Source organism: Centroberyx gerrardi, chromosome 9 (assembly GCF_048128805.1).
Source record: "Centroberyx gerrardi isolate f3 chromosome 9, fCenGer3.hap1.cur.20231027, whole genome shotgun sequence".
Classification (NCBI taxonomy): Eukaryota; Metazoa; Chordata; class Actinopteri; order Beryciformes; family Berycidae; genus Centroberyx; species Centroberyx gerrardi.
Window position 1 is genome coordinate 9,314,197 of NC_136005.1, and position 25,379 is coordinate 9,339,575.

At 41.3% G+C, this 25,379-nt stretch overlaps 2 protein-coding genes across 3 annotated transcripts; one reads left to right on the forward strand and one right to left on the reverse strand.

The window, feature by feature from the left end:
- Nucleotides 1-1,362: 1,362 nt before the first annotated feature.
- Nucleotides 1,363-16,954, reverse strand: fyco1a (FYVE and coiled-coil domain autophagy adaptor 1a). Its single transcript, XM_071917607.2, has 17 exons — nt 16,846-16,954; nt 15,817-15,923; nt 15,347-15,472; nt 14,620-14,726; nt 13,660-13,803; nt 13,328-13,421; nt 10,627-13,143; nt 10,391-10,483; nt 9,558-9,676; nt 9,286-9,453; nt 8,205-8,357; nt 7,802-8,031; nt 7,013-7,166; nt 5,838-5,930; nt 5,516-5,726; nt 3,496-3,605; nt 1,363-3,244 (listed from the first exon to the last, which is right to left on the reverse strand). Exons 1-17 carry the CDS (start codon nt 16,904-16,906, stop codon nt 3,169-3,171), a joined length of 4,563 nt encoding a protein of 1,520 aa, XP_071773708.2. The 5' UTR covers nt 16,907-16,954; the 3' UTR covers nt 1,363-3,168.
- A 3,705-nt stretch (nt 16,955-20,659) lies between these two features.
- xcr1a.1 (chemokine (C motif) receptor 1a, duplicate 1) lies at nt 20,660-25,014 on the forward strand. Of its 2 annotated transcripts, none has more exons than XM_071917609.2 (2): nt 20,660-20,707; nt 23,274-25,014. In XM_071917609.2, the coding sequence occupies exon 2, from the start codon at nt 23,287-23,289 to the stop codon at nt 24,310-24,312; it is 1,026 nt and encodes a 341-aa protein (XP_071773710.2). In that variant the 5' UTR covers nt 20,660-20,707; nt 23,274-23,286; the 3' UTR covers nt 24,313-25,014. The 2 variants fall into 2 exon arrangements, with proteins under 2 accessions (XP_071773710.2, XP_078141845.1); XM_078285719.1 differs by lacking the exon at nt 20,660-20,707 and adding an exon at nt 22,373-22,439.
- Nucleotides 25,015-25,379: the final 365 nt, after the last annotated feature.

Genomic DNA, 25,379 nt, shown 5'->3' on the forward strand with positions numbered 1-25,379 from the left:
ATCACTAACTGAAGTAGACGGTGCAGGTGGGGCGGTGCCTTAGTGCCCCTAATAGATGACATGAAGAAGGTCCCTCATTATAAATATTTGGGCATGCTTCCCTATGTTCAGCAGGAAGAGAATAGTTGAAGCTGTCTCTCTCAGTTTTGGATTATGGTGATTTAATTTTTGGACACGCATCAGTTACCACCCTTAAACCCTTAGCTGCTGTCTACCACTTGGCACTCAGGTTTATTACTGGTGATACCTATGGCACTCATCATTGTCTTCTTTATATAAGGTTAAGGAGGCATGACCAACACTGCTACTTATTAATTTATAAAGCCATCTTTAATAAATTATCATCTTTCATCTCATCACTGCTGGTTTGGTTAGTGCTCATCATTCCCGCTCTCAAAACCGGCTCATACTTCAGGTTCCTAAATTTAATTCTGAACTGGGAAAGACTTGATCTGCCTGTTCAAAACTTTATAGCTGCATGAGACCATATGTAGATGCAATCAGAGCCTCTCGCACCGCTGCCATCTGGACAGAGAAATCCATCAACTAAATTGTTAACAGTGTGAACGCATGGTGGACACATTTGATGTGCTTGTGTTTCAGGGGAGAAGTCAGGTAGCCATGCAACTGCCTGTTGTCTGTAAGACAGTGTTGGGGGCTTAATCAACCTGTGAGCAGTTAGGTAGGGACTGGTTCAAATGCTGCATTCCTGCAGGTGAGCTGGTGCACAGTCACACAGTCCCTAATTGTTAGCCAATCCCATCATCCATGCAAATTCTAGACTCAAATGGAAGCAGAGATGTGGTCGATGCATACTATGTTAAAAGATAAACCATGTAAGATTTTCACTTTAATCTAGCCTATAATCATAGTGGTGAGATGCATCATTACCCCAAAGTTTCGTCCATGTCCGACCAGTGATATCTGGCATATTTTGTGTGACAGACGAACAAACTGAATCCGAGCCGTAGTTCTCCCTCTGCTTTCATCTTGGATAAAAAAATTCAGCAAAAATGAATTCATGAAGACAGATGTGGGCGGGCGGGCAGGCAGAGAGGCAGGCAGGATAGGAAAAAGAAAATGAAAAATACAGTAAAAAAAAAATAGGAAACTCTGGCCAAATTGAAAGCCCTGTGCTGAAATGCTAAATGTGAAAATGGATTATTGGGTCTTTTCAGGCTGGCACAACACACACCCAAGGACATATTTATTTGTGCGGTGACTTCTTTGTTTATGCCACATTTCTGAATAAGCGAGGCACCACACAGAGATAAACTGTTGGGATATGTTGTCCTGAAGTTCCAGGCTGTCAGATAGCAGAGGAGAAGTGGATAAGTGGATGGCGGAGGCATCATTATTCTCAGATTTTATTCATGTTTACTGTGCTTGACAGGTCTATTACTGGCTGCATAGAGTGTTTGTAGGGAAGATTAATGTACATTTCACTTCTCCAAAATTGTCTGTCAAAAAGAACAAGTAGAAAATCTGTCCCTGCATGAAATCTTTGACAAATACCATATAAACGTTAACAGATGTACTTTAAAATATTTTTTCGTAACAGAATTTAAAAAATAATTCTCACAAAGTGCAATCTCTTGAGAAAATATCAGGCTTTGCATACAAATTGCATTAATTTACACCAATCAAAGAATATAAAAGAGAACTGTTTGTGAAATGCAAACAGATCCCTACAAAAGCAGCAGAGTTAAGCCCTTGCTTCATTAAGAAGTGTGGTCAACTCCATCAAAGTGACCAAGATCGTTTTTTTCTTATTGCTTTGAGAGAAAAGAAGAAAAACAGCAAACAATATTCAAACACATTTGATCACAGAGAGTACAATAAAAGCTTGGGTATCTGAAATGTCTGGCTAAAATGGCTAAGATGATTCCAGAGATGAAAATGAAAACCAAACTAAGCAAAAACCCTTTCAACTGATAGTATGAAATGTATGATATTGTGCATATTGTGATTTAAATGTCTTTCTCGTTTCTCGTAACTCCTTACAGTATATTATATTTTATACCAAGCGTCATGTTCCAAGTGGATAACACATAAGTGTAAAACATATAATTACATAGACAAACTGATATCTGGAAAAAAAAGAGCTAATTGGCACTTTGGAAATACAGTAGATCATCATAAGCTGACAGTCAGCACCATAGTTTAATAAATGGGATGGAGAAAGCTGGCTTGCTAAGCTCTCCTCACATAGTAATTAAGATGACAGTATTTCGTCCAAAACAGAAAATAAGGACACGCTTTGAGTGCCAACAGCTCCCAGTGGAGACAATTTTCAGACAATTTGATGTTCTACTCCTGAGAGTTGCACAAAGTGCGTAAGCTTCGTTGTCTATCCTCAGGCTCCTGCAGTCACTGGGTAATTTTCTGGGTTGATTATTGTTTGCGATCATTTTGCCGCTGCTGTGAACAAACCACACGTCTGCACTTTATATAGTTTTTGTTCGTTTCGTGTCCTACAACACTTAGAACCTCTAAAATCTATTGAAAGCCAATTGTGTAGTGTCAAAAATATATGGGAGTCAAAGAGAAAATAAAAAATATTCTTTTCTGGGTACTCAGAAACTTGCAAATAAATGATCTTCATCTGACAGCAAGTGTTCTGCAGTGATCAGCATTCTCCAACATAACAGCATATTCAGGGAAATGAGAGGTCAAAGCAAGCAGAGACCATCAGAAACAACAGAAAGAAAAAACAAAGTTTCACAATTTCTTAAAATGTCCAAATTTGTGAAATAAACAAAAAAACTAGCTGACGTAAAGGTACATTACTTGGTGTTTGTTTAAACAGAAACTGTAAAGCTTGTATAAACCATTTTTTCTGTTTCTCTGTCTAAAATCTCTATTATCTCCTTGACAACAATTCACTTAGGCAACAGTAAAAACATTAAAACACCTCAAAACATAATACCTTAGTGTTAAATAATACAGAAAGGATCCTTCTCAAATAAGACTTCAACAAATCAACAGAAGTAAACATAAAATAGCTGGGTGGAAAGGGGATTTGGAAACAAAAGAAGCAAATGAAATAACTGAAATTTAAAAAGCAATAATTCATTAAAAATGGACATTGAACTCTTATCTCTCGAGTCTCCCTTTAGCCCTCTAACGTCAGCCTTAAGTCACTGCGGCCGCACTTGCAGTCCAGCTTCACGGAAAGTCGCTTCCATCGTAGATTATAGGCTTCTCAATTGTCAAGTGGTAGAGCACTTTCTTGGAGATGAACCTGTTTGAGGAGAGGTTGCTGATGAAAGGATTGCAATCTAGCAGTTGAAATGAAATGCTGAGGCACAGCAGAAAACCTGGCCCCAACACACACACATACACACACAAACACACACACACACACAGGCAGCAAATGATGGCAGAGACAGAGCTGATTAGAGAGAGATTTTCTGTCATTCACAAGCATTTTCCACTAAGAAGAAGAATCTCTCAGTGGCAGGACAAGGACACTGGATATTGGGAGTTCCCTACCGTGAGAAGGAGTTGTCGAAGATGAGTGTGTACAGGCCGGGGTTTCTGACTTTCAGCTGCCCCTGGATTGTCTCTTTATGGGAGTTACAGCGGGTCAGAGGAATCAGGACCTGAGGACACAACAGGAATAAGAGTCTGAGGTGCAGCTCGATTTCTAGGCGAGGAATTCTGCACAATGCCAGAATACATTGTTCAAGAGGCAATCAAACAAACGTCCAGGTTCTTGCAATTTGGAAATTGTAATTGTTAGTACAGTGATTTTGATTTATTTCTTATTAATTGTGCTCGTCTACAATCAGAAGAAAAAGTAAAGCTTAACGTATGCCACTCCAGGCCTTGTTTTGTTTTAAAGATTATTTTTATGGTATTTCTGTTTCTTTACATATAATATCAATAATATATGCAAGTCAGCAAGTACAGTAATAATCATCATCATGATAAAAAGTAATATAAATGTAGACATTTTATTGCCAACACACTTTTAATTAAAAGCAAATCTCAAAGCACTACAACGAAAACAAATAAAGGGCAAAAGCGGCAAAAGGTCATAACTCATTTAAAACCCATGACATTTTAAGTTAACCTGCTGAGCAACCAAGACAACCTGCAGTGTTTTATTCTGCTATGTTAGAAAGGTCAACAAATAGCCCTGTGCTCCACAGGGGGGCGTCCATGAATACCTGTGCAGTGCCTGCCTGGGGTAATCAATTGTGCCTGGTAATAATTTATCATCTGTGAGTTTTGGTGTGGCTGGAATGTCCGATCACGTGCCACTGCAGGCCGGGCACAAATTCTCAAACTTCCTTGTTCATTCATCCATTGTTGTTGTTCCACGACACCCAAACAGCAATCACGCCGCAAACACAACTGTATGATTCGTTCAGCAGTTCAGTGTATGGGTTAGTAGCTCAGTTGCTGAATCGACATCTTTCAATCGGACTAAACAAACCGTTGAGTTGCTGTATCGGACTGAACAAATCATTCAGGCGGGTAGAGAGTCCCGCCTTTGGTCAAAAGAAACAGCCCAGATCTGAGTGATTCGTTCAGTCAGTCGGTTCAGCGACTCAGCTCCCAGTGTTTGGGTTAGTAGCTCAGCTGCTTTATCGGACTAAATGAACCGTTCAGCTGCGGAGGTAGTGCCATCTTTTGGTTAAAAGATGCGTTAAAAATGTGTGATTTGTTCGTTCAGACGGGTTAGCGGTTCAGTTAATGAATCAATGCTGAGTATCGGTCAGTGAGCATTTAACCTGTTTCCGGTTTTTACATCAGACAATTGAATGAATTGAGCAGACTCTATTTGGCCAACGTGTTGAGTTTGTACAGCTGTAAATTCGTCCAAATTCATTCACAGTCCACCAAATTCATCATTACTTAAGACTGTGCTTGACCAAGCCTAATGTTACTCGAAAAAGCAAAGAAGGGTAAGTTAGGTTAATTTTACTTCTAATTAGACTATCAGTTATTTGCTTATAAGGTTGTGTAATTTTCAATTTGTTTTAGACTGTAGGGTAGTTCTAGTAGTAGTAGTTTGTCAGAAAAATGAGCAATACTTTAATTTCACTATTACTTCACTCCCTAGCACAATGAGATTATGTATAAGGATGACTATTTTGATTACAGGTTTCACTATCCACCCTGTTGGTATCACCTCACCTACAGCACATAGAGTTATATAATTCTCCACCAAGTCAGATGGGGTTCCATAGGATAAAATGTAAAATCTTATTAAATGGGGTCTGCGGTCTAATGTGTGGAGGAGGGGGTTGTCCTTCGGGGAGACCATGATATGAAAAGGTTTGGGAATGACTGGTTTAGGCCATAAGGAAAGGGAAGACTGAAAGGGAAGACTGTTTATCTCAACCAGTAAGCAAGAAGACTGCAAGTAGGTGGGAAGTGCACAACACATGCATCTTACCTCTAGCTGCTGCACTGCTGCTCTAAATGCTTCACAACACATTGTTCTACATATAGCACACATATATAGTATGTATACATACACAAACACACTGAGCGGGTCTACCTTTGACTGTTCCACTGGGATGTCAGGGGTTTCCCGGTAAACCACACTAAAGGAGATGCTCTTGGGCTCGGAGGAGAACATCCAGCCGATGGTAGGCCCACAGTCGCCCACAGCGATAGATATCAGGCTGTAGCAGCTAGATTTGATAAAAATTTCCCTCGAACCGTCACCAAACTGAGAAATATCATCAATGCTGAGAGGGACAGCCACCCTGTAACGAGAGAAAATTAATTTAAGATGCGGTAAAATGGCATTAGTAGGACCAAGACTGAGGTGACTAATCAATCACGCACGAACGTAGCACATCACGTTAAAGACTCACGTGACTTCTCCTGATTTGAGGAGGTTAATCTCTGAGTCCTGAACGGTGGGAACATGCTCTTCGGGGTCATCAGGGGTCGCATCTCCTGTGCCTCTGCAAATTGAGTCACAAGACAGAACAATTTCTTGTTTTCAATGTACCATAAAACTCTCTAAAGACACAGAACAGAGTGCTTGCTTGCAAATGAAATTATCTCTATGCTCACTGCACTAAACAACAACGGAGTATCTTACTGTATCTGACAGTGATGCATTTGTCCTTTTTTTTATTTGGGGAAACTGTACAGGGCATACAGTTTTCTTTCTTTCCCCTTTTTCTTTACAAACTGAAAATAATATTTATAATGTAAATAAAAATTATAATAAAGTAATTAAATAAGGAATAAAGTTAACCAAATGTGTATACGATTAGAGTCCAGTATAGTACGCTTTTATGGCCCCTAGTGAAATTATATACACATATAAATCTATTTTTTAACATTATTACATTTGTCTTTCAGTGTTGTAGTACCGTATACTCAGGGTCCATGACTATAAACTTAAATCGACTGTGGATATTACAGATTGCTGAAGATTGCACAAAACTCATGTGAATTCGGCAACTCTACAAGTCTTATTATCATTCTACTCCTGGAAGCAGGCCTTCTTCCAGGTCGTCCTAAATCACATGACAAACCGTGACACTGAGTTATGGGTTTTGATTTATCACATACAGTATGTGAAACAACAAGAGTGTGTGGTGATATATTAATTTGTATTTGCTACTGAAGGGAGTCTTAAATCAGACCTTGGTACAAGGTAATTCACTATTATCTCATCTGCCTCTCGGTCATCGCTGAGGTCCGTCCCTCATTTAATCAAGACTGAAAGGAGGAGTCAAAACAGCAGCAGTGGCTCACAAATGAAACAAAGCAAGGTGTGTGAAGGTCATAAGGAACTTCAGGGTAAATTAGTGATTGTGTGTGTGTGTGCATGTCAATTTGTGGTGTATGTACTGTATTTCTGCTGAATAAATGCCAGGATGACAGGTGTGTTTTAGGAAAACTTTCTTTCACAAATCAAGTAGTTCTGCACATGAACATGTTGTGAATGTCTCTATATGCAACATTATGGTAACGAGTACAGACGTCTACAATGCCCACAGTAACAAAACAACAAATAGTCTTTGACACTCACATATCCAGCGCTCCTGGAGGCCGCCTGTCTTGTTCCCCCTCCAGGGAGCCTCCTGTGGTCTGGGACATGGTATCGCTGTCATAGATGCCGTTCACTTCCTCCTCTGTGATGATGTCAAAAACTCCATCGTCAGATCTGCTGCTGGGGTCTGAAACTGAGACGAACAGGAATGTATGAAAAGGACTTAAATACCATGAATTGTATCATTTATCACATATGTGAAAAAACAAGAGTGTGTGGTGATATCTCAATTTGTATTTGCTACTGAAGGGAATCTTAAATCACTATTTTGAAGTTCATTGTCGAGACCGGGCAACTAGAAAAATAGACCTACCAATATGCAGGTTTCCTTTCTTTAAAATCAAAGCAACTTCTGTAGACAACCACTGACATTGAATGGTGGCATGCAGAGACAGAAATGTCAACCTCTTCCCCTTCTGTTCACTGAATGAACTTCAGAGATTACAGAGAATAGCAAAGGTTTCTGTCCTTGTTCCGTAATATGACAAAGCAAGTCTTTTCAGTTCTGCTGAGCTAGTTCCCAGTCAACATCAAAGATGGCAATACATGTGACAAAGAGCCAGAGAGCAAATGTGAGAAACTGTTTTCAGTCAAATGTTCATTACAGTTCACTGGAACTAGCTGTGCTGGTTTTCCAAGTGTGCAGCTGTCAATTTAGTGTGTGGTGTGAGTATGGGAGCCTGTGAATGTGAATGTAAAAATGTGAATGTGTGGCTGTGACACTGAGAACATGTGTGAATGTGTCTTTCATCCCAGCATGTCTCTCACCTGTTACCCTGGGAGTGGGTTTATAAGGGGCAGGTTCAGGAGGGGACACAGGCCCAACTCCGGGTGGAGGAGGCTGGGTGTCTGAGGGACTCAGCTCCGCCTCTGTGAACCTCTCCACCACGGCGCTGTGCTGGGTGTAACACTCCCTACAACAGCGCTCCTTCTTCCCACTGTGCTTGGTCATCACAAAGTTGTTACTGCAGTAGTAGCAGAAGATGCGGCCACAAAGCCTGAAACAAGAACAAAAATGTGTGCTTTCATCCATATTAAACCTAAAATTTATAATAAACTTGCATGTCAAGAAAGCACACAAGCTTGACTGGGTGTGCTGTATTATTATTCTTTGGTTAAACTGGCATGATTGTGCAGGTGCAGATGTGAAAAGTGCCAACCAAGTGCCCACCTGCAGTGGTGTCTGCGCAGCCACCAGGTAAACTGGCCCTGGCAACCGAGGCAGTTAGTGGCCTCCTTATCCACCAACCACCAGCGCTCCTCCGCCCGCAGCTTCTGCTCAAACTCCAGCGCGTCCGACTTCTGCCACAAAGCATCCTTGTCTCTGTCATAGTACACAAAAACAGACACACACTAGGACATGGTTTTGGGCATGGGTGTCATTCGGCACTGTCTTGACAGGTCTTGACATGAGACTGAAGTTAGACGTTTGGAAATGTATTTTCACTTGGGGGAAAAGTGCAAATTAGAAAAACAAAATACATTTGGAGTTTTTAGATTTTCCCTATAGGATGCCAAAACTTTTAATGCCCAATATCTTGAGGCTACTCTGAAGGCAGATGGAACCTCAAGACCCCAAGACATGCTGTCATTTGTGAATGTGGATTACATGTTTTCTACTTCAGCATCTTTGAGGAATGAGCATAAATTTATCATGTAATTTTCTTAGACTGCACTGTAAATCTCATATATTGTGTATGCTCTACGCCATGCTGTTTAGAAGTGGCTTCATTTCCCCAAATGTTGCAACTAAGGCATGAGGCATGAGAGGCAGCGGTGGTTGCTGAAGCCAGTGAAGAATGATAAATAAAGCCCTGTATTTCTCTTTAATAGCATCCCTCTACCACACTTGTCCTCTCATGTTGGCCTCTCAGCATTACTTTTCCTGCTCTCTCCTCCATCAAAGTCTTTCTTTTCTATCATGTTCTCAGAATATTATGTCAGCTTTCAAAGAAGCTATTTTTTTTTCCTCAGCCTTACTTTTTCGCCCACCGCTCTGTCAAGTATGACTGTGAGCAGTGGGAACATATTAGAGGACTGCAAAGTGCTATCTCTGGGAGAGCCAATTCAGAATACACACTCCCTACTGGGCCCATCAAAGAGCAGGCACTACCACATGCTAGTGCGCACCCAAACAGAGGAAATAAACTTCATGACCCTTTAGTTCTTCTTCATAAAAACATATATCCCCGTTGCCTCTTACATATTTCCCCCGTGCTAAGGCTGTGATGAGAGACAGGTCGAGGTCATACTTTATGAGTTCGATGAGCCGCTCTTCGAGGTTGGTCTTGGTTCTGCTAAGGTCATCGATCTCTGCGGACATCTTGAGGTGATGGCTCTGTTTGTCAGCCTCTGCTTTGTCAAGCTTCTGCTTCAGTTCCTCATGGACCTTTTGCACAGCTGAGAGCGCATCCTCACCACTGGAGAAAGCAGGTGCAAGGAAAATGAAAATCAAACAGCGGCTAACAGTCTGCTTTTTTAATAATAGGATGAAATGCACAGGTGGCAGTGGGCATGACCGCACCTGCTGACCGAGCCTCTCAGTTGCTGAATCTCCTCCTCACTCTGGCGAATGGTAGTTTCTGACTTTGTGATGTGAACGTCTTTCTCACCAATCAGCTGCGAGTACTGCTCATTCACAACCTTTATCAAACATGATCAGAACATATACAAAAACATATCCATAACTGCATTTTTGATATTTTAGATCGTCATTTCAATCATTTAGCCATCAATTGTTCTCAATTTGTATGTTGCAGCCTGTGTTAGATTCATTAATTTAAGTACTTAAGTGAATGGACTTCTACAGTGTACCAGTGGTTTTGTAATTGAGCTGCCTATTCATTTGTCCACCTTTAGCAATAACAGGGAAGTGTTCTAGCAATAAAGCTCTCAACATCTGTAAAAAAAAAAAAAAAATGATTAAAATGATTCTGACCTTTCTGTAATCATCTACTGCTAATGAATAATATGAATAATAATGAATGATAATCGGCATGCTCTCATAACCTCCCACTTGGTGTGTCGCTTCCTTTTCCACATCCTCAAGGCAAGTATTTTGCTTCTGCAAATGTACTAATGAAAGACTCAGGCTTTTGAGACTGTAACAAGGTATGTATAGGATCTTGCACTATTGACTCAGTGTCTATCTATAGTCTTTCCTTAATCATATAGTATTTTCTTTAGACTTGAAAAAATGAAGAATACATCAAATAGAGAATTTCTTATTTTTTCCAAAAGCGGTATATTTTCTTTACTACTATTTCTCTGCAAAGGCGTTCATTCTCTAGAGATTTGTGAAGAAGTTCCACCACCACTATGTAAACATGAATTATGTGAAGCTGGAAGGACACAGACCTCTAGCTCAGACACTTTGGCCTCCAGACTAGACACATTCTCCAGTTCTCTCTGCAGCTGGGCTTTCACCTTAACCAGCTGTTCATTCACACTCTGAAAGGCGAGAGAAACATACAAGAGAAAAAAAACCCAAGTTAACTGAATTGGACATAATGACACAATAAAATAAAATACTGAAGAAAAATGATTATCTTGAGCACAATGCAAGGCATGATTAACAGACTGGCTAAACTCACCTTGATCTGGATCTGATGGTTCATGCTCTCTGAGCTTATCTGGAACTTGATACTCTCCATCTCCTCTCGGCTGGAGTCCTTCAGGTTCATCACTTGGCTGTTAGATTTCTCCAGCTTCTCCTGGAGCTCCAGTAAAGTCTCTGGAAGGTTCTCTATCTGTGTCAGCTCCTCTCTCAGGCTGGCATTCTCCAGCCGCAGTGCTGCCATGCAGGCTTCTAGTCGATCCACCTCTTTGGTGGTGTGCTCCTCCAGCTCTTCAATCCTGGCAGCATCCCCAGTCCAACGCTCTCTGGCCTCCTCATTTTCTGCAGTTAGCTTGCAGATGGTCATCCCCAGCTCTGCCATCTCTGTGTTGGCCCGGTGCAGACCTTCACGTGTTTCGCTGTTTTCCAGGGCCAACTTCTCATTTTCGGCCTTTAGGGTGGCCAGCTCCTCTCGGGTGGCAGCCTCGGAGGTAGCCAACTCAGCATGGGCAGCTGCTTCTCTGTCACGCTCTTCAATCAGTGCCTCTTCTTTCTTCTTGCTGTCCATGAGCTCCGCGATGTGCATCTGATTGAGTGCCTCTGTTTGGGTTTTAAGCTGCTCAGTCAAAGTCCTGAGCTCGTCTCTCTGGGCCTCTGTCACCTCCAGCTGTGCTTGGGATTTTAACTTTTCCTCCCCAGACCTCTGTAGCTGCACCCTGAGGTCCAGGACCTCTGCCTGGAGCCTGGACACTTCTTTCATGTTCACCTCCAGCTGGCCCTCAACCATAGTCAGTTTGGCAGTCACTTCCCCGTTCTCCTTGGCTTGGAGGGTGCTTCTCTCCAACTGAGATTTCTCCACTGCCTGCTTCTCAGAGGTAACCTTTTCAATCACTTCTGTCTGTCTAGCGCAGGTTGCTTCTGCCTGGACTTTGGCCACGTGAAGATCCTTCTCACTGGCCTCCAGAACTTTCACCCTGGACTGGAGCTCAACAAAGCTTTTCTCCTTACTCTCTAGATGGGCCTCTTTGGCTCGGAGCTGCTCTTGAAGGATGGCTTCATTCTTGCGTGAGGCTCCCAAGCTCTTCTCCAACTCTCCAATCTGCCCATGAATAGACTTCAGCTCTGCCTGCATGCAGCTAAGAGCTGCTTTCACAGTGGCCTGCTCTTCTCTCAGACTCTGGTTCTCCTGCTCCAGTCGCTTTGATGTTGCCTCTGAGAGCTTTGTGGCCATGGTGGCTCGCTGCAGACTCTCATCCAGGGTGCGATTCTCCTCACGCAACCTCTTCTCTTTGTCATCCACCGTCATCTTGGCGTCATCCAGCTGGCCTCTGAGTTGTTTCTCAGAAGCCCTCAGAGCTGCCAGTTCAGCCTCAAGCACTGTTCTGTTGTCTGCCATCTCTTTCTTCAACTCCTCGTTCCTCTTCACTGTGGTCAGCAGTTTCCCATTTAGCTCCATTAGATTGGTGCATTGTGTCTTGTAGTCTTCTATCTTCTTGGCCTGCTCCTTGATGCTAGCCTCCAGCTCAGAGAGGCTAGTGGTCAGTCTGTCCCTCTCTGTGGTCAGGCTTTGGTTCTTGGTTTCTAGCTGCTGTAGTGTCTGGCAGGTGGAAGTTAGCTCTGTTTCTTTACTCCTGAGCAGATCTTTCAGGGTAGTGACCTCCTCCTCTAAAGACTCCTTTAAGCCACTGATATTCCTCTGAATCTCGTCTTTATCTTCTTGTGCTCTTCTCTTGACCTCTTCCACCTGTTTCTCCTTTTCCTCTAGGAATCTTTGGAGGTCCTGAAGCTGCCTTTGCAGGTTGCTGGCCTCCTTCTCTCTCAGTGTCAGGGCCCCCTGCAGCTTGTCAAGGGCATTGCATTGTTCCTCCACTCTTGCCTCCAATTTGCCTTTCTCCTCAGAAGTAGAAGTTACTAATGCTCCAAGTTTTGTCTCCCCCTCTTTTGCCGCTGCCTCCTTGACTCTCAGATCCTCCTCTAGCCTTTCTGCCTGCCTCTTCTTGTCCTCTAACTCAGCAACAGCCTCCATCTTCCCTTTCTCTGCCTCTTTCAATCTGTCCAGCAGCTCGTGTATCTTCTGTGCTGAATCAAAGTAACTGGCCGCCTGCTGGCCCTTCTCATTCAGCACGCCATCCAACTTGGCCAGGAGCTCTACGTTCTTCCCCTCAGCAGCTGCCAGTTTACCCTGGAGCAGGCATTGCTCAGCGTCCCTGGCTCTCTCCCCAGCCCTGAGTGCTTCCAGCTCTCTGGAAAGGACCTCCTCTCTCCCCTCCAGAGCCTTTAGTGCTCCCTGCAAGCCCTGTTGCTGTTCCTGGGCAGCCAGTGACACATCCAGCTGCCTCTGGAGCTCCACCACCACCCCCCTGAGCTCAGCAGCCTCCTCCCCCAGCTGCCGCACCCTATCTAAGAGCTCTCGTTGCTTCAGCTCTGACTGGTCCAGCTCCAGGCGAAGGTCTTCCACTGCACTGGCATCTTCGCTGCAGGCAGGGAGAGACTCGTTCAGATCGCTCAGCAGACCCTGGCCATAGTCAGGGCTAGAGGGGAACTCAGGTGCTTGCTAGAGGGTTGGAAGAGAAGGAGTAGGGTGGAACCAGAGGAGGAGGAAAGGAATAGATAGTACAAAAGTATTGTGTTGAACATAATCATTTTAAAAGCAATACTGTATATTAGTTACACAATGCTTTTAAAAAAAGTCATAACAAAAATGACCTATGAGGTTATGAGAGGAATGTGACAGTTACCTGTGAGTAGCTGCTGGCCAGACTGTTTATACTGGAGCTGCGACTGGGTGCTTTCCACATGTGGCCAGGTGAGTTTGCCATACCCAGAGTCCTCCTGTTGATCAGAAAATTTGATATTGGTGATATTGTTAAATGTTAAACATCCTAACTAGGCCCAAACCCTGGTGTAAAGAACAATGATTCTGTCGTTGTTTTATTCCACAGAAGTGCTGCATTTGGACACACTAATTTCAGTGTTCATTAATCATTGCTTAATTAGACATTTGACAGATACTGTATGTGTTTTTTACATGATTTCTACATGTTTGCACGATTTGTCTCTAATTCATTACCTTGCAAAGGTGGGCCAGGACGCGTCAAGGTCATGACCTCTGGATGCCACGTCAAACTGGACCTCATTGAGCTCATACAGGTGACTGATGATGTCAACGCTAAGGTGGGGCTTCAAGAAGGGGCTTCGTGCATAGTACCAGTCACTGCGGGCGAGGAGAGAGAGGAGTGAGAAGACACAAAAGCAGGACATAGCAGCAACAACTACAAGCAAAAATATTCACTGAAAAAGCTTTTGTGTCACATTTTGATCCGGTCACATACACAAATATGGAAAACTCATAAAGAAGCAGGGATAAAGTATGAAAAACAACTTCCACGGACTTGAAAATTGCCCGAGCTAGATAATCCATCACAGTAAACAAAGCCTAATTTGTTTTTTATTTTATTGGTATTTCACTGTGCCCGAGTTGAGTGTTTTCATATTGGTTTATACCACCTGACACCCAAAGAAGAAATGGAAATCTCTACCAGGAAATAACATCTAAAAACAAGTCATCTTACAAACTTTATTATCACATCCATCCCTATTTTTATTTGGGGTGTGTCTGTTAGCCTGGACAGCCGTTAATTAATCAAGCTAAATTTGACACCAGGAGGTTACAAAATATGAGTAAATGATAAAAAAAATCTATTTACATATGACATGCATTGCAAAATGATTGGAAATGTAAATAGCCCTAGCCAGTAGTAAAGTAGTAGTCTGATCTACGGAACAGAGGGAAATTGTTGAAGTGGAAGAGAAAGATGACATTTATTAGGAACCATGAATGCCACCACACCTAACCGGCCCATTTCTTGTAACAGCAACTCGATTGCGACTGATTTGCACTCAACTTTAGTTTTAACATGTAACAATCCCTCTGTCATGCAAAAACAAATGCTGTTCTGTTTTCAAAGTCATTTTACTTGCACTTAAACAAAGTGAAAGCCCTATGGATCTCCAACAAAACCTGTTTTACCTGGTGACCCTCTGGTTCATTAGGCACTGCTGCAGTGTGTCGGCCAGTCGCTGATGCACAAGGGAGTAGCGAATAAACGCTCGTCCCTTCCCCAGAGAAGTCTTCAGCTATAGAAGCAAAGTAATAGTAAGTTAACCAGTAACCAGTGTTTCCTTAACATTCACACAGCCATGGAGGCCCTCCACTGCTGGAAAAATACCTGTTTTTGAACATTTTTATAACAACAAACTGATTCATATTGAACAGAAGGTACTGAGAGACAACGGTTCATCGACAAGGTCAGTTACATAAACATCAATTTGGGGATGATGTATTTCTATGCTAATAAATCCACCACTGCACTGCAGAAGCAATGCCGCCTTCTTAGGTTACGAGGGACAGGTGAGTCACTTAGACAGCAGAATTCATCCATACTAATCGTGTTTGTCGTGACGGCAGCAGTGTCTGCAGTATTAGCGATCAGTTACGTATAATCATGACACAGGAACAGGGGTCACTGATGAGCAATATGAACCTAGGCATTTGACAGTTTGATCATTGCACTCTTTTATAACCTGTCACTGTAGAGCCAAACCCCTTTTGATCCATTATGGGGGGAACAAAAACCTGCTCATCACTAATAGTTTAAGATGGCTATCTGTATCATGAATGCACAGTGTGTAAATAGTACTATAAGTAGTAGTGTCATTATAAACAAAGCAGACTCTGATAGTGATAATCTACCTACCTCAGAGATGGATTTGACAAAGCGGATCCCATCATTGGCTCCTTTGATCTTTGCCAGACAGTCACTGAAGTAATCCCAATAATCTTTCCTGGTACCAAGAAATGTGGCCTTCTCCTTCTGGTCAAACTGAAAGACAGATACAATTTGTATGGGAAACTGTTGAACATGGCACATTTTTGGGGCATGCAAAGTACTGATTGGAGCAGTTCTATCCCACACTTAAAAAAGATAAAAACCTGAAATTCATCATTTAACATCTCTAGTGTAATCATTTTGTCAACCAACAATTTAAGTTACCTATCATCCTTTAAAAAGTGCTACATCTTGTTTTAATTTATGCCATAAATCATTTTGTAAGAGTGGGTGACATGTTTCAAACGGTGGATATCTTATTTCGGAACCAAACTCTTCATTTATTCACATCTTCACGATTCACTGAGCCTGGTGTTACAATATGGACAAAGTCCCACCTGGAGCAGATACTCCAATTTATAGGAGAATTTGTGCAGGTTGGTACTGTCATCTGTGATTGGCTCGCCACTTTCCCTGTACTCCTTTGCAAGCTCTGAAACAGCCTCTGAAATTCAGGGAGAGATGTGTACAAAGATCAGTGATAATAATAAGACATCGTTCTCTGAACAAACAGGTAAAGCCTAAATTTACCTTGGAAAATGCATAGGCATACATAACTCATACATACAGTATATGTAATGTATTTAGCCAAAACAGATGGAACAGCAATCCTACTTATATAGACAGTAGGGATGATATCAGGGGGACAAGAAGCAGGACAAAAAGAGTGAAAAAGCAGGAAAATCATTATCTCCCATTAGAGATTAATGTAAATCGCATGGCTAAAAATCCTGAAACAAAATTTAAACTATATCCCTGCTGGATTTTCACCACTTAGCACAGTTTTGGCAATTGAGTAACTGAGTAAAGAATCACAGAGATAGCTCACCCTCCACCAAGTTGAAAAGTGTGCCTGTTACCATGACACACACACACACACACACACACACGCACACACACACAGAACCCCCTAGACTGACCGCCTTGTTGCCTGTATCTCCTGCCATTTTCCATTTTTTCCACTGCCACCTTCTTCACGCATGGCCACTCCGTACATTAACCACTTGCCTCGTATCCATCGTAAAAACTGGAAGGACACCCGTGATGGGTGCACCCTCAGCACCCGCTCTCTGTCTCGCTGCATGCTGAAAGAGGCTCTCTGTTTCCACCACACCCTTACTGTGCCCGGGACTACATGGACACGAGGTCAGATCCACGTTTTCCCGAATGCAGGTTACCAGGACAGGTCAGATGTTTTTTTGGGGGGAAAAATAGCGCTCTCGGACTTGACATTAAGGCTACAGTCATGTCATCATGGCACACCTTTCTGACTCTTCTTTCTCTTCTCTTCATTCACGCTATGTCAGCCAACAATTGTCCGCTGGCACACCCATTCACACGTGCGCACACACATAAAGCTGGCGTACCATGCAGATCTCTGATAATCCTCTGGAGTTGGTTCTCCCCGACCACAGCCCCAGCAGCCATGGCCCCACCGCTCTCTCCCTGGCAACAGGGGGTCACGGGGTCACACCCAGTCTGCTGAATCAGAGAATCAGAAACGGTCAGGAACAAAAGATCGGCACGAACGGTCAAACGCACTCTCTCACAGGCACACATATACGCACTCGTACACATAAATGCACTACACACACACTAATGAGAGTTTTTCCTGGGCTCTCATGATGCGTACTGTGCCCAATTTTGTTAATGGACAATATAGTACTTGGAGCTATTTACGCTTTGTGGGACTAGTGCACAGACAGCCAGCACACAGCAGCTGTTCCCTCACCTCACGACTAAAAAGACACTCAGACGCAGTTATAATGGCCTGTTATTTTCAAGTAACATATGCAATTAGATTAGGTAAGCTAATAAATTGTGTCTCTGTATGCCCGCTGGTCGTTTGAGTACATGTAATTGTAAACTTTTCTTTCTTATAACACTGGGGGCGTCCTGGTGAATCAGTGGTCTAAGGTGTCTGCTATGTAACCAGGCTCGAATCCGGCCTAAGGTCTGTGTTGCATGTCTCTCTTCGCTTTCACCTATCAAATAAAGGCAAAAATGCCCAAAAAATAATCTTTTAAAAAAACAACAACACTCCTTTGTCTGTCTAACATTCAACCACACACATTAATAATAAATCAAAAACATAATAAAGTTATGAAATGACAACATAGCATTTCTTTTTAATAATGTATTACTGACCAACTGGTTGTTGGTGGGGTCACTATATATAAATATATACATATATATATATATATATATATATATATATATATATATATATATATTTATATATACTATATATACATCAACCCATAACAAAATAGCACATTCAAATCTCTAATCTCCTAACTTTTTATTCATTGAACATCAAGTACAATACAGTAGGAGTAACATTAACCTATTCTCTCATTTTAACTAGAGGCACTCAATTATTCCAGAATTGGGACTGTGGCCTGGGATGTAAATTCCATCGTTTTTTATTCACCAGAATGGGCTTAAATTAACTATTTTATTAGATCACATTGAACTTTCATGATCCCCATGGGGAAATTCACAAAATGATCCAATCACTGTAGATGCAACGAAGGAAGCAGGAGTCCTGTTTCTTACTAGAGACCCTGAGGGTCCCACATAGGAAAAGTATCAGTATTGTGAAGCGAATAAGTATTGTGTATTGGAAAATTGGATTGCAAAATTAGGGACGTTAACAGCTGAGGTCACTGGACTCTAATGTTGGATATCGAGTGGACCATGTTAAAGTCCCACTACTATCAAGCACTACCTTACAAGAAATACACATACAATACAAAACCACAGTTTTCTGGTAGCAAGTTCCAACTTTAAGTACTACTAATTTTAAAACATTAAGGACAGTTTTACATCGACTGTTAGAGTTCTAACTTCCTTAAAATCTACAGACTAAAGACAATAACAGTTAGCTAACAACCTAAGCTAGCTAACAACAAGCGTTTAGAGACGATTTGTTTTGTGTTATTCTCAGTAACATTAACGCAAAGATAATTTGACAGGCGATTTGTTAATAACATTGACATCAGCATGACTCAGTACATTAGATAAGGGTCTTTCTAGCTACTCATCTTTATAAATACTTACTGGTCAGAGAATAAAGAAAAAACAATAACTTTGACATACTTTTACAGATATGGGACAGGTCCATAACAACCCAGATAGTTAGTGAGTGCGTACAAACTTGTTAGCTGTAAAGAATATTTTCGTGATTGACGTTATGCCATCCACTCGCAAAGCGATATCTAGCAGTCCGACCAATGGTAATGCGGTTGGCGGGCGGGACAAAGAAATCGACATAGTTTGGTTGTTATGGCAGAGTAAACAGTCATGTCATGTGACCAATGACATACCTAAATGCCAACAGCTGTTTGTCCCAAGGAGGTTTTGTCTCCGTCCCACTACGTCTTTGCTAGTCGTGGTGTTTCATGACACATTGAGACCAGTAGGCTACATAAACACACTCATTTCAGGATTATGGTTTAAACTATGCTTTCGAAAGTAGACTACCATTCTTCAAAATATGTTTAATGTAACAAGAGTCAAAGCCCCTCCCCCTTCTCCTTCTGGGTTCCATTCCAGAAAGCAGGTTCAACAAGATTCTAATCCTGAACTCTGAGTTGATTAACCCCGAGATAGGAAACTCAGAGTTTTCGGTTCCAGAACAGCTGATCTGAGTTAGTTCAATCAACTCTGAGTACGTGAAGACAGTAAAAAGCCATCATCAATGGAGCTCCGATGTGAATGGTAACGGGTAAATAAAAGGCAGATCCTCCTTTTTAAACCAGTGGATGTAGAGATATTAATGCATGTGTATGTGGACGGTGCACATTTATCTTTAAAAAAAGAGCCTGAGTCAGAGTGGGGAAAAGTGTCAATAAGTTAACACAATAAAGTTTTATTCAGTGTCGTCCATTAATTCATTTTTTACCAGACTTACATTTCCTTAATGGATGATAAATTGGTGGAATCTGACTGTATTAGGCTATAGCCTACATTACATTTTAAATGTATTTGTTCAGCTTTAATCTGACGGGGACAAAACACAGGGGTCAGCAACTGAAGATGAAAAATATAGTTAAAGATTTAAAAATATATATAGATCAAAGACATAGAGTCATGATTGTAAGCTCACAATCTGATCCAGTAATAATGTGTTTGGTGATTTGCACTTGAAAAGGTGTCCAGGTTAAAATACAGTAGATTTTAAATTTTTAGACATCTATTTGTATCTTGGCTCAACAGCATTCAGTGACTTTATTTCAGCTACTTCAACAAATGTAGTAAATTCAAACATTGCCACTGAAATGCTGTTAAAACACGTTAAGACTATGCACCCTATTTAAAAAAACTCACTTTCAAACTACATTCTGCAGCTGCACCACGATCCTGCTCTCAGAAATATTAACATATAATCTCCAATATTATAGGAATCATGTTCCATCTGTGCGACCAATCACATCATGAGTGATAGAGATAATTATTCATTGATCCTATGTGTCTAAAGCTTCATATCGATTTTGTAAATTTAAACTGAGATTACACATTATGTGAAATAAACATTTCAGTGCAGGAACTGCTCTAACAAACTGACAGCTGTCTTGTGTGCACAGTCACAGTGTTATAAAAAAAAAAAAAAAAAAAAGAACTTCCACTTGCAAAAAGGACATGCAGAGGTTTTATTCTGAGCTGAGAGTGAATTCACGCTGTGTAGGCTAATATTTGAATGTGAAAATAACATAGCTTTAAAAAAAGTAAGGGTTAGTATCATGGGTATTTAAGGGATTTATTCATGGATTGATTCATGGAGCCACTAGGAATTGAGGGATTGTTTTTTTTATGCCTTTTGTGCATGGTTTACAGGATTATTAATGAGTTATTAATGGAAAGTTCTTGTCTCCCTGACTTTTTCATTATATTAGAAAGTAAGGAGTAAAACAGTAAGGGATAATTTAAGGGGTTTTTAATGGGGTCTCCTCCATTAATCACTCCCTTAACTAATTGTAAAGAGATTTTGCATGAATTAAGGGGTGAATTAATGTAAATTGTTGTAAATGTAAAGTTGTTTCAAAGCATTAGTTGGTTCGTAGAAGGCCTTTCTGTTTGGGAAAAAAAGTCATGTTACATAAAGAGGAACAGAAACATCACCTGTAGATCATTAAAGCTACAACCCTTGTTTTCTTGTTTCCATTTGAGCAGACAGAAGGCATTGCATCCAACCCCACATCTGCAAATCAATCTGCAAATCAACAGGTAGGTTCATTTATTGTTTTTCAATTTCAATTAAAATGAGATCCAGTGACAGTCCAACATGGCTGAGACAGCATAGGTAACATATTCTTTTTATTTTTTGCTCAAATTCTCAATGTCTCCATCACTAAATAGACCTACTGTATACATAGCATACCCTTAAGTGCAGTTAAACCTATCTGTACACAGACAGTATAGGCCTATATATATTTATATTTTAAAGTGACCCTTTTTCATTGTCATTGCTTTGTTATTACTCTCCTTGTCTCAGCTAATTGCATAAATGAATGAAATAATGACCAAGTGAATTAACGCCTTGCACCCTGAGTTTCCCCTTAAATTTCCCCTTTAAGGAGCTTCAAAGTTATAAGAAATACGTTTTCCATACTGTACGACAATGTTATATATACATATTCCGTATCTGCTCCTCCCAACGCTTCATTGAAGCTATAGCTGCTTATATTGAATGAAATAATCAAACCCAAGATGGCATTTTATTATGGCTGCACCCCGGGGGCGTCACCAAGGTTTGAATACATTTGGGGCTGAGCCCAAGTAATGTGGGGCTGAACTGGGGAGGGACATTGCATGTATTTTACCTTACATATCAAATTGGGCAGCATTTGGGGCACTCCACAAGTCAAGTCACACATCACTATACAGTTGTTAACTTGAATTTAAAATTGATAAAATTAAAGATCTTATAACATACCTCTGTATTATAATGGAATGGAATTGTTTTACATAATTATTATAATTTGATGGAAGTTTTCCATGACACTGAGCAGTAACAGCTGCAAACATAAAATAAACAGAAAAAAGGCTGTAGTGAAGCCATGGGTGCGGTATCCTTCCTATAATATTGTTAGAATGGACAAAATTACCTTTAAAAAACACAATTCCCCATTTGAAGGTGATTGTACCCGAGTTTCACTATTTTCTGCCACTTCCCTCAAAACTGGCTCAACTTCCTCCTGTTAGAGGAAACATGACATGACAAAAGGTCAACCCTCAAAATATTATCCATTAATATTTATTATACATGTGCTGGATGAATTGATTCTGATTGGCTGGACGGGTGTTGATTCATTTCAGATAACCACATGGCTTTGACATAGTAGTCCTTATCACTGGTCTAAATTAAAGGAATAGTTCTCATTCTCATGCCAGTACAAACTCGGGTGAGTGTTTTTTCTTCATACAACTTATCTTATTCTCCAGGCTCACTGCTGGAGGAGCTTCTTACCGTAGTTTATTAACAAAACCTCACGAGATGGAGGTCGCACACTGTCGCACACACAAACCTTGCGCGGCCACGGTGGCCTCACGAGGTTTGGTAATGCGGAAGTAAATGTACTGCCGATTGACTCGGATTTTCATTAAATAATGGATCAAATTTTGTTTTTTTTCGACTCATAGAGCGATCGTCAGGCGTCAGAAGACTTTGATTATACTACACGAGCTTTATGGAGTAATTTTATGGACATTTATTGCCCTTTTTGAAACGTCCGGCTCCCCATTCACTCCCCATTCACTGGAAGAAGCTCCTCCAGCAGCAAGCATGGAGAACTCCAGGTAAGTTGTATGAAGAAAAAACACTCACCCGAGTTTGTACTGGCATGAGAATGAGTAGATAATGACCGAATTTAAATTTTTGGGTGAACTATTCTTTTAATGCACCATGTTGAGACTTGCTTACGAACTGAATGTTATTGTGTACAAGGGTACCAGTTAGGTATGGGCATCACTTTTATGGCATCAACAACATATTTAGCAAAACCAGGAATACACGTAGGCCATTTTAGCTTTATTAACTTTGTACATCATCTAGTCTAGTCTAGTCACCTGAACTCTGCTGGTCTGTCTCCTCTAATCTGAGACTGATCCTTCTGCCTCCATTTGGCTCTGTTAAATACAACAGTGCAAGTATTCAGAAGTTACTGATGGCTGTGTAGGAGACTTTAAATTACTACTATATTCAGATTAACTCAAAGATAATATATGATACACCACTGCAACATGTATCTAACATTACAGTAACAATACTGTAACAATAGGCTAGATAGCTAGCCTAAGTATTCCTTCACTCTCTGGTAGCAAACTTTACACTATAGTCATTTTCAGTTACAAAGATGGCTCATGTGAAAATGACAATGACATGTCTGAGTACAAATTAAATTCACTTGAACACATTGCTTTATCATTCACATTGGGTTGAAAACAAGACAACAAACTTTGGTGTTAAAGCGAACCGAACCAGTTGTTTAAGTGACCAATGCTGCCCGATGCTGGTTATGCCACTGGCTGCACCATTACATCAAATAGAAAAATCCAGATGTCTTGTGCATCATTTTATACACATTTCCCTGTAATTTGGCATGGCATATTTGGTATCTTTGGAAACGTTGGGATCTTGACTAGAATTTAAAATAAAGTCCTGTGGGCTTGAATCAAAGCTTGGCTGCGAAACATGTGTCTGTAATGATGATCCCACATGAGGGAGCTGTTTAACAGATGAGAAAGAAAAAAATAATGTAATACATGAATCACTTGCATATTTTCTTTCTAGGCTCCAGTTAACAATGGATGCCTTTATGAATGGCACCGAGTATGACGGTGGCTACGACTACGAATACGACGATGAAGTCTGTGACAAGGGTGGGGTCGTCAAATTTGGATCCATTGCCATTCCCGTCTTCTTCTCTGTCGTGATCACCCTGAGCCTCACGGGAAACATTCTCGTCCTTGTGATCCTGGCCTTGTACGAAAACCTCAAGTCTCTCACCAACATTTTCATCCTCAACCTGGCTATCTCTGACCTCGTGTTCACCGCCGGCCTCCCCTTCTGGGCAATTTACCACATCTGGGGCTGGATCCTCGCCGAGATTCTCTGCAACATCGTGACCTTCATCTTCTTCACCGGGTTTTACAGCAGCGTCCTGTTCCTGACCATCATGACCATCCACAGGTACCTGGCTGTGGTCCATCCCCTCTCTGACCGCGGCACACAGAGGGTCTGCTACGGGGTCGCTGTGTCTCTGATGTTGTGGGCGGTCAGTGTTGGAGCGGCCATGCCCGCTCTGCTCTTCAGCTCCGTCACCAGCATCCACCACAAGGACGCAGAGTCCTGGAGCTGTGAATACAAGGACTCCCTGTGGAAATATGTGAGCACCTACCAACAGAATATCTTCTTCTTGGTTGCTTTTGCAGTGATGGGCTTCTGTTATGTTCGGATACTGGGGAAAATTGCAAGAACAAGATCCCACATGAGGAACAGGACGGTGAAGCTGATCTTCTGTATTGTGGCTGTGTTTTTCATTGGCTGGGTACCGTACAATGTGACCATCTTCCTGAGGATGTTGGCCGACCACTTGCTGCCCCCGTTCGACATTTGTGAAGTAAGCACTCGGATTGACTACGCGTTCTACGTGTGCCGACTCATTGCTTTCTCCCATTGCTGTCTCAACCCCGTCTTTTATGCATTTGTGGGTGTCAAGTTTAGGAGTCATTTGAAGTCAATACTGCATCGGATGTTCAGCCGTCAAAGTCCAGTGGAGGAACACCAGGTCAGAATGTACAACATTCACTCAAATGGATCGATGTATTAGTTGCTCTTCAGGTTTCACCACTGACTAAATGTTTTCTTGCTTTAATTACTGCATTACAGATTTATAATTTACTAATTCCAATGTGCATTTGGGAAAACCCTATTCATCTCAGCAAAGTTATAAGAGTTGGTTTACACTTGGCACTCAATATTCTGTGTTGACTTTTGCTATTTTCTGACAAAACCTTTGTCATAATGCTTAGAATTGAATTGAATTTACCTGTCAAACACAGTCTTGGTCCATATTTAAAGAGTAACTGAACCCCAAACTCAAATCTGTGGTGAAGCCTGACATCTACAACAGGTGGTGACATCACCTGGCACCAAAGACCAGCCAATAGCAGATGGCCATTTCATTACCCTACTTTTCACCAGTAGATGTCAGGCTTCACCACAGATTTGGGTGGGGTTTAGTTACTCTTTAAGGCAGAAATTTAAATTTGTACAGACACTTTGTATGCTTATTTTTGTGTGTAGTGGCAGTGGAAGTTGTATAGCAACTTTGGGTTGGTTTGGTTTATTAAAGGAATAGTTCACCCAAAAATGAAAATTCTGTCATCATCTACTCACCCTCATGCCAAATGAAACACAGGTGAAATTTGTTAGTCCATATAACACACAGGGAGGTTGCCAGCACAACTTCGTAGCAGTCTTCTCCAAAACAACTGAAGTCAATGGGGACCAGTTCTTAAGAGTTCCAAAACAAAAACAGCCAAACAATCACACTGAATAGAAAGACCTATACACTATTATTTGTTGCAAATCAATCAGCTGTAGTTAAGATTTGCATTAAATTATGGTGTAAATATACTGTAGGTCTTTTTGGAACTCTTAAGAACTGGTCCCCACTGACTTCAGTTGTTTTGGAGAAGGCTGCTATGGAGTTGTGCTGGCAACCTCCCTGTGTGTTATATGGACAAACTTCACCTGTGTTTCAACTGGCATGAGGGTGAGTAGATGATGACAGAATTTTCATTTTTGGAACTATTCCTTTAATCCCATGATAATCAGTGTTCATAGCACCCAATGATTTATTATATTGCCGAATCAAAATTTACCTACAAACAC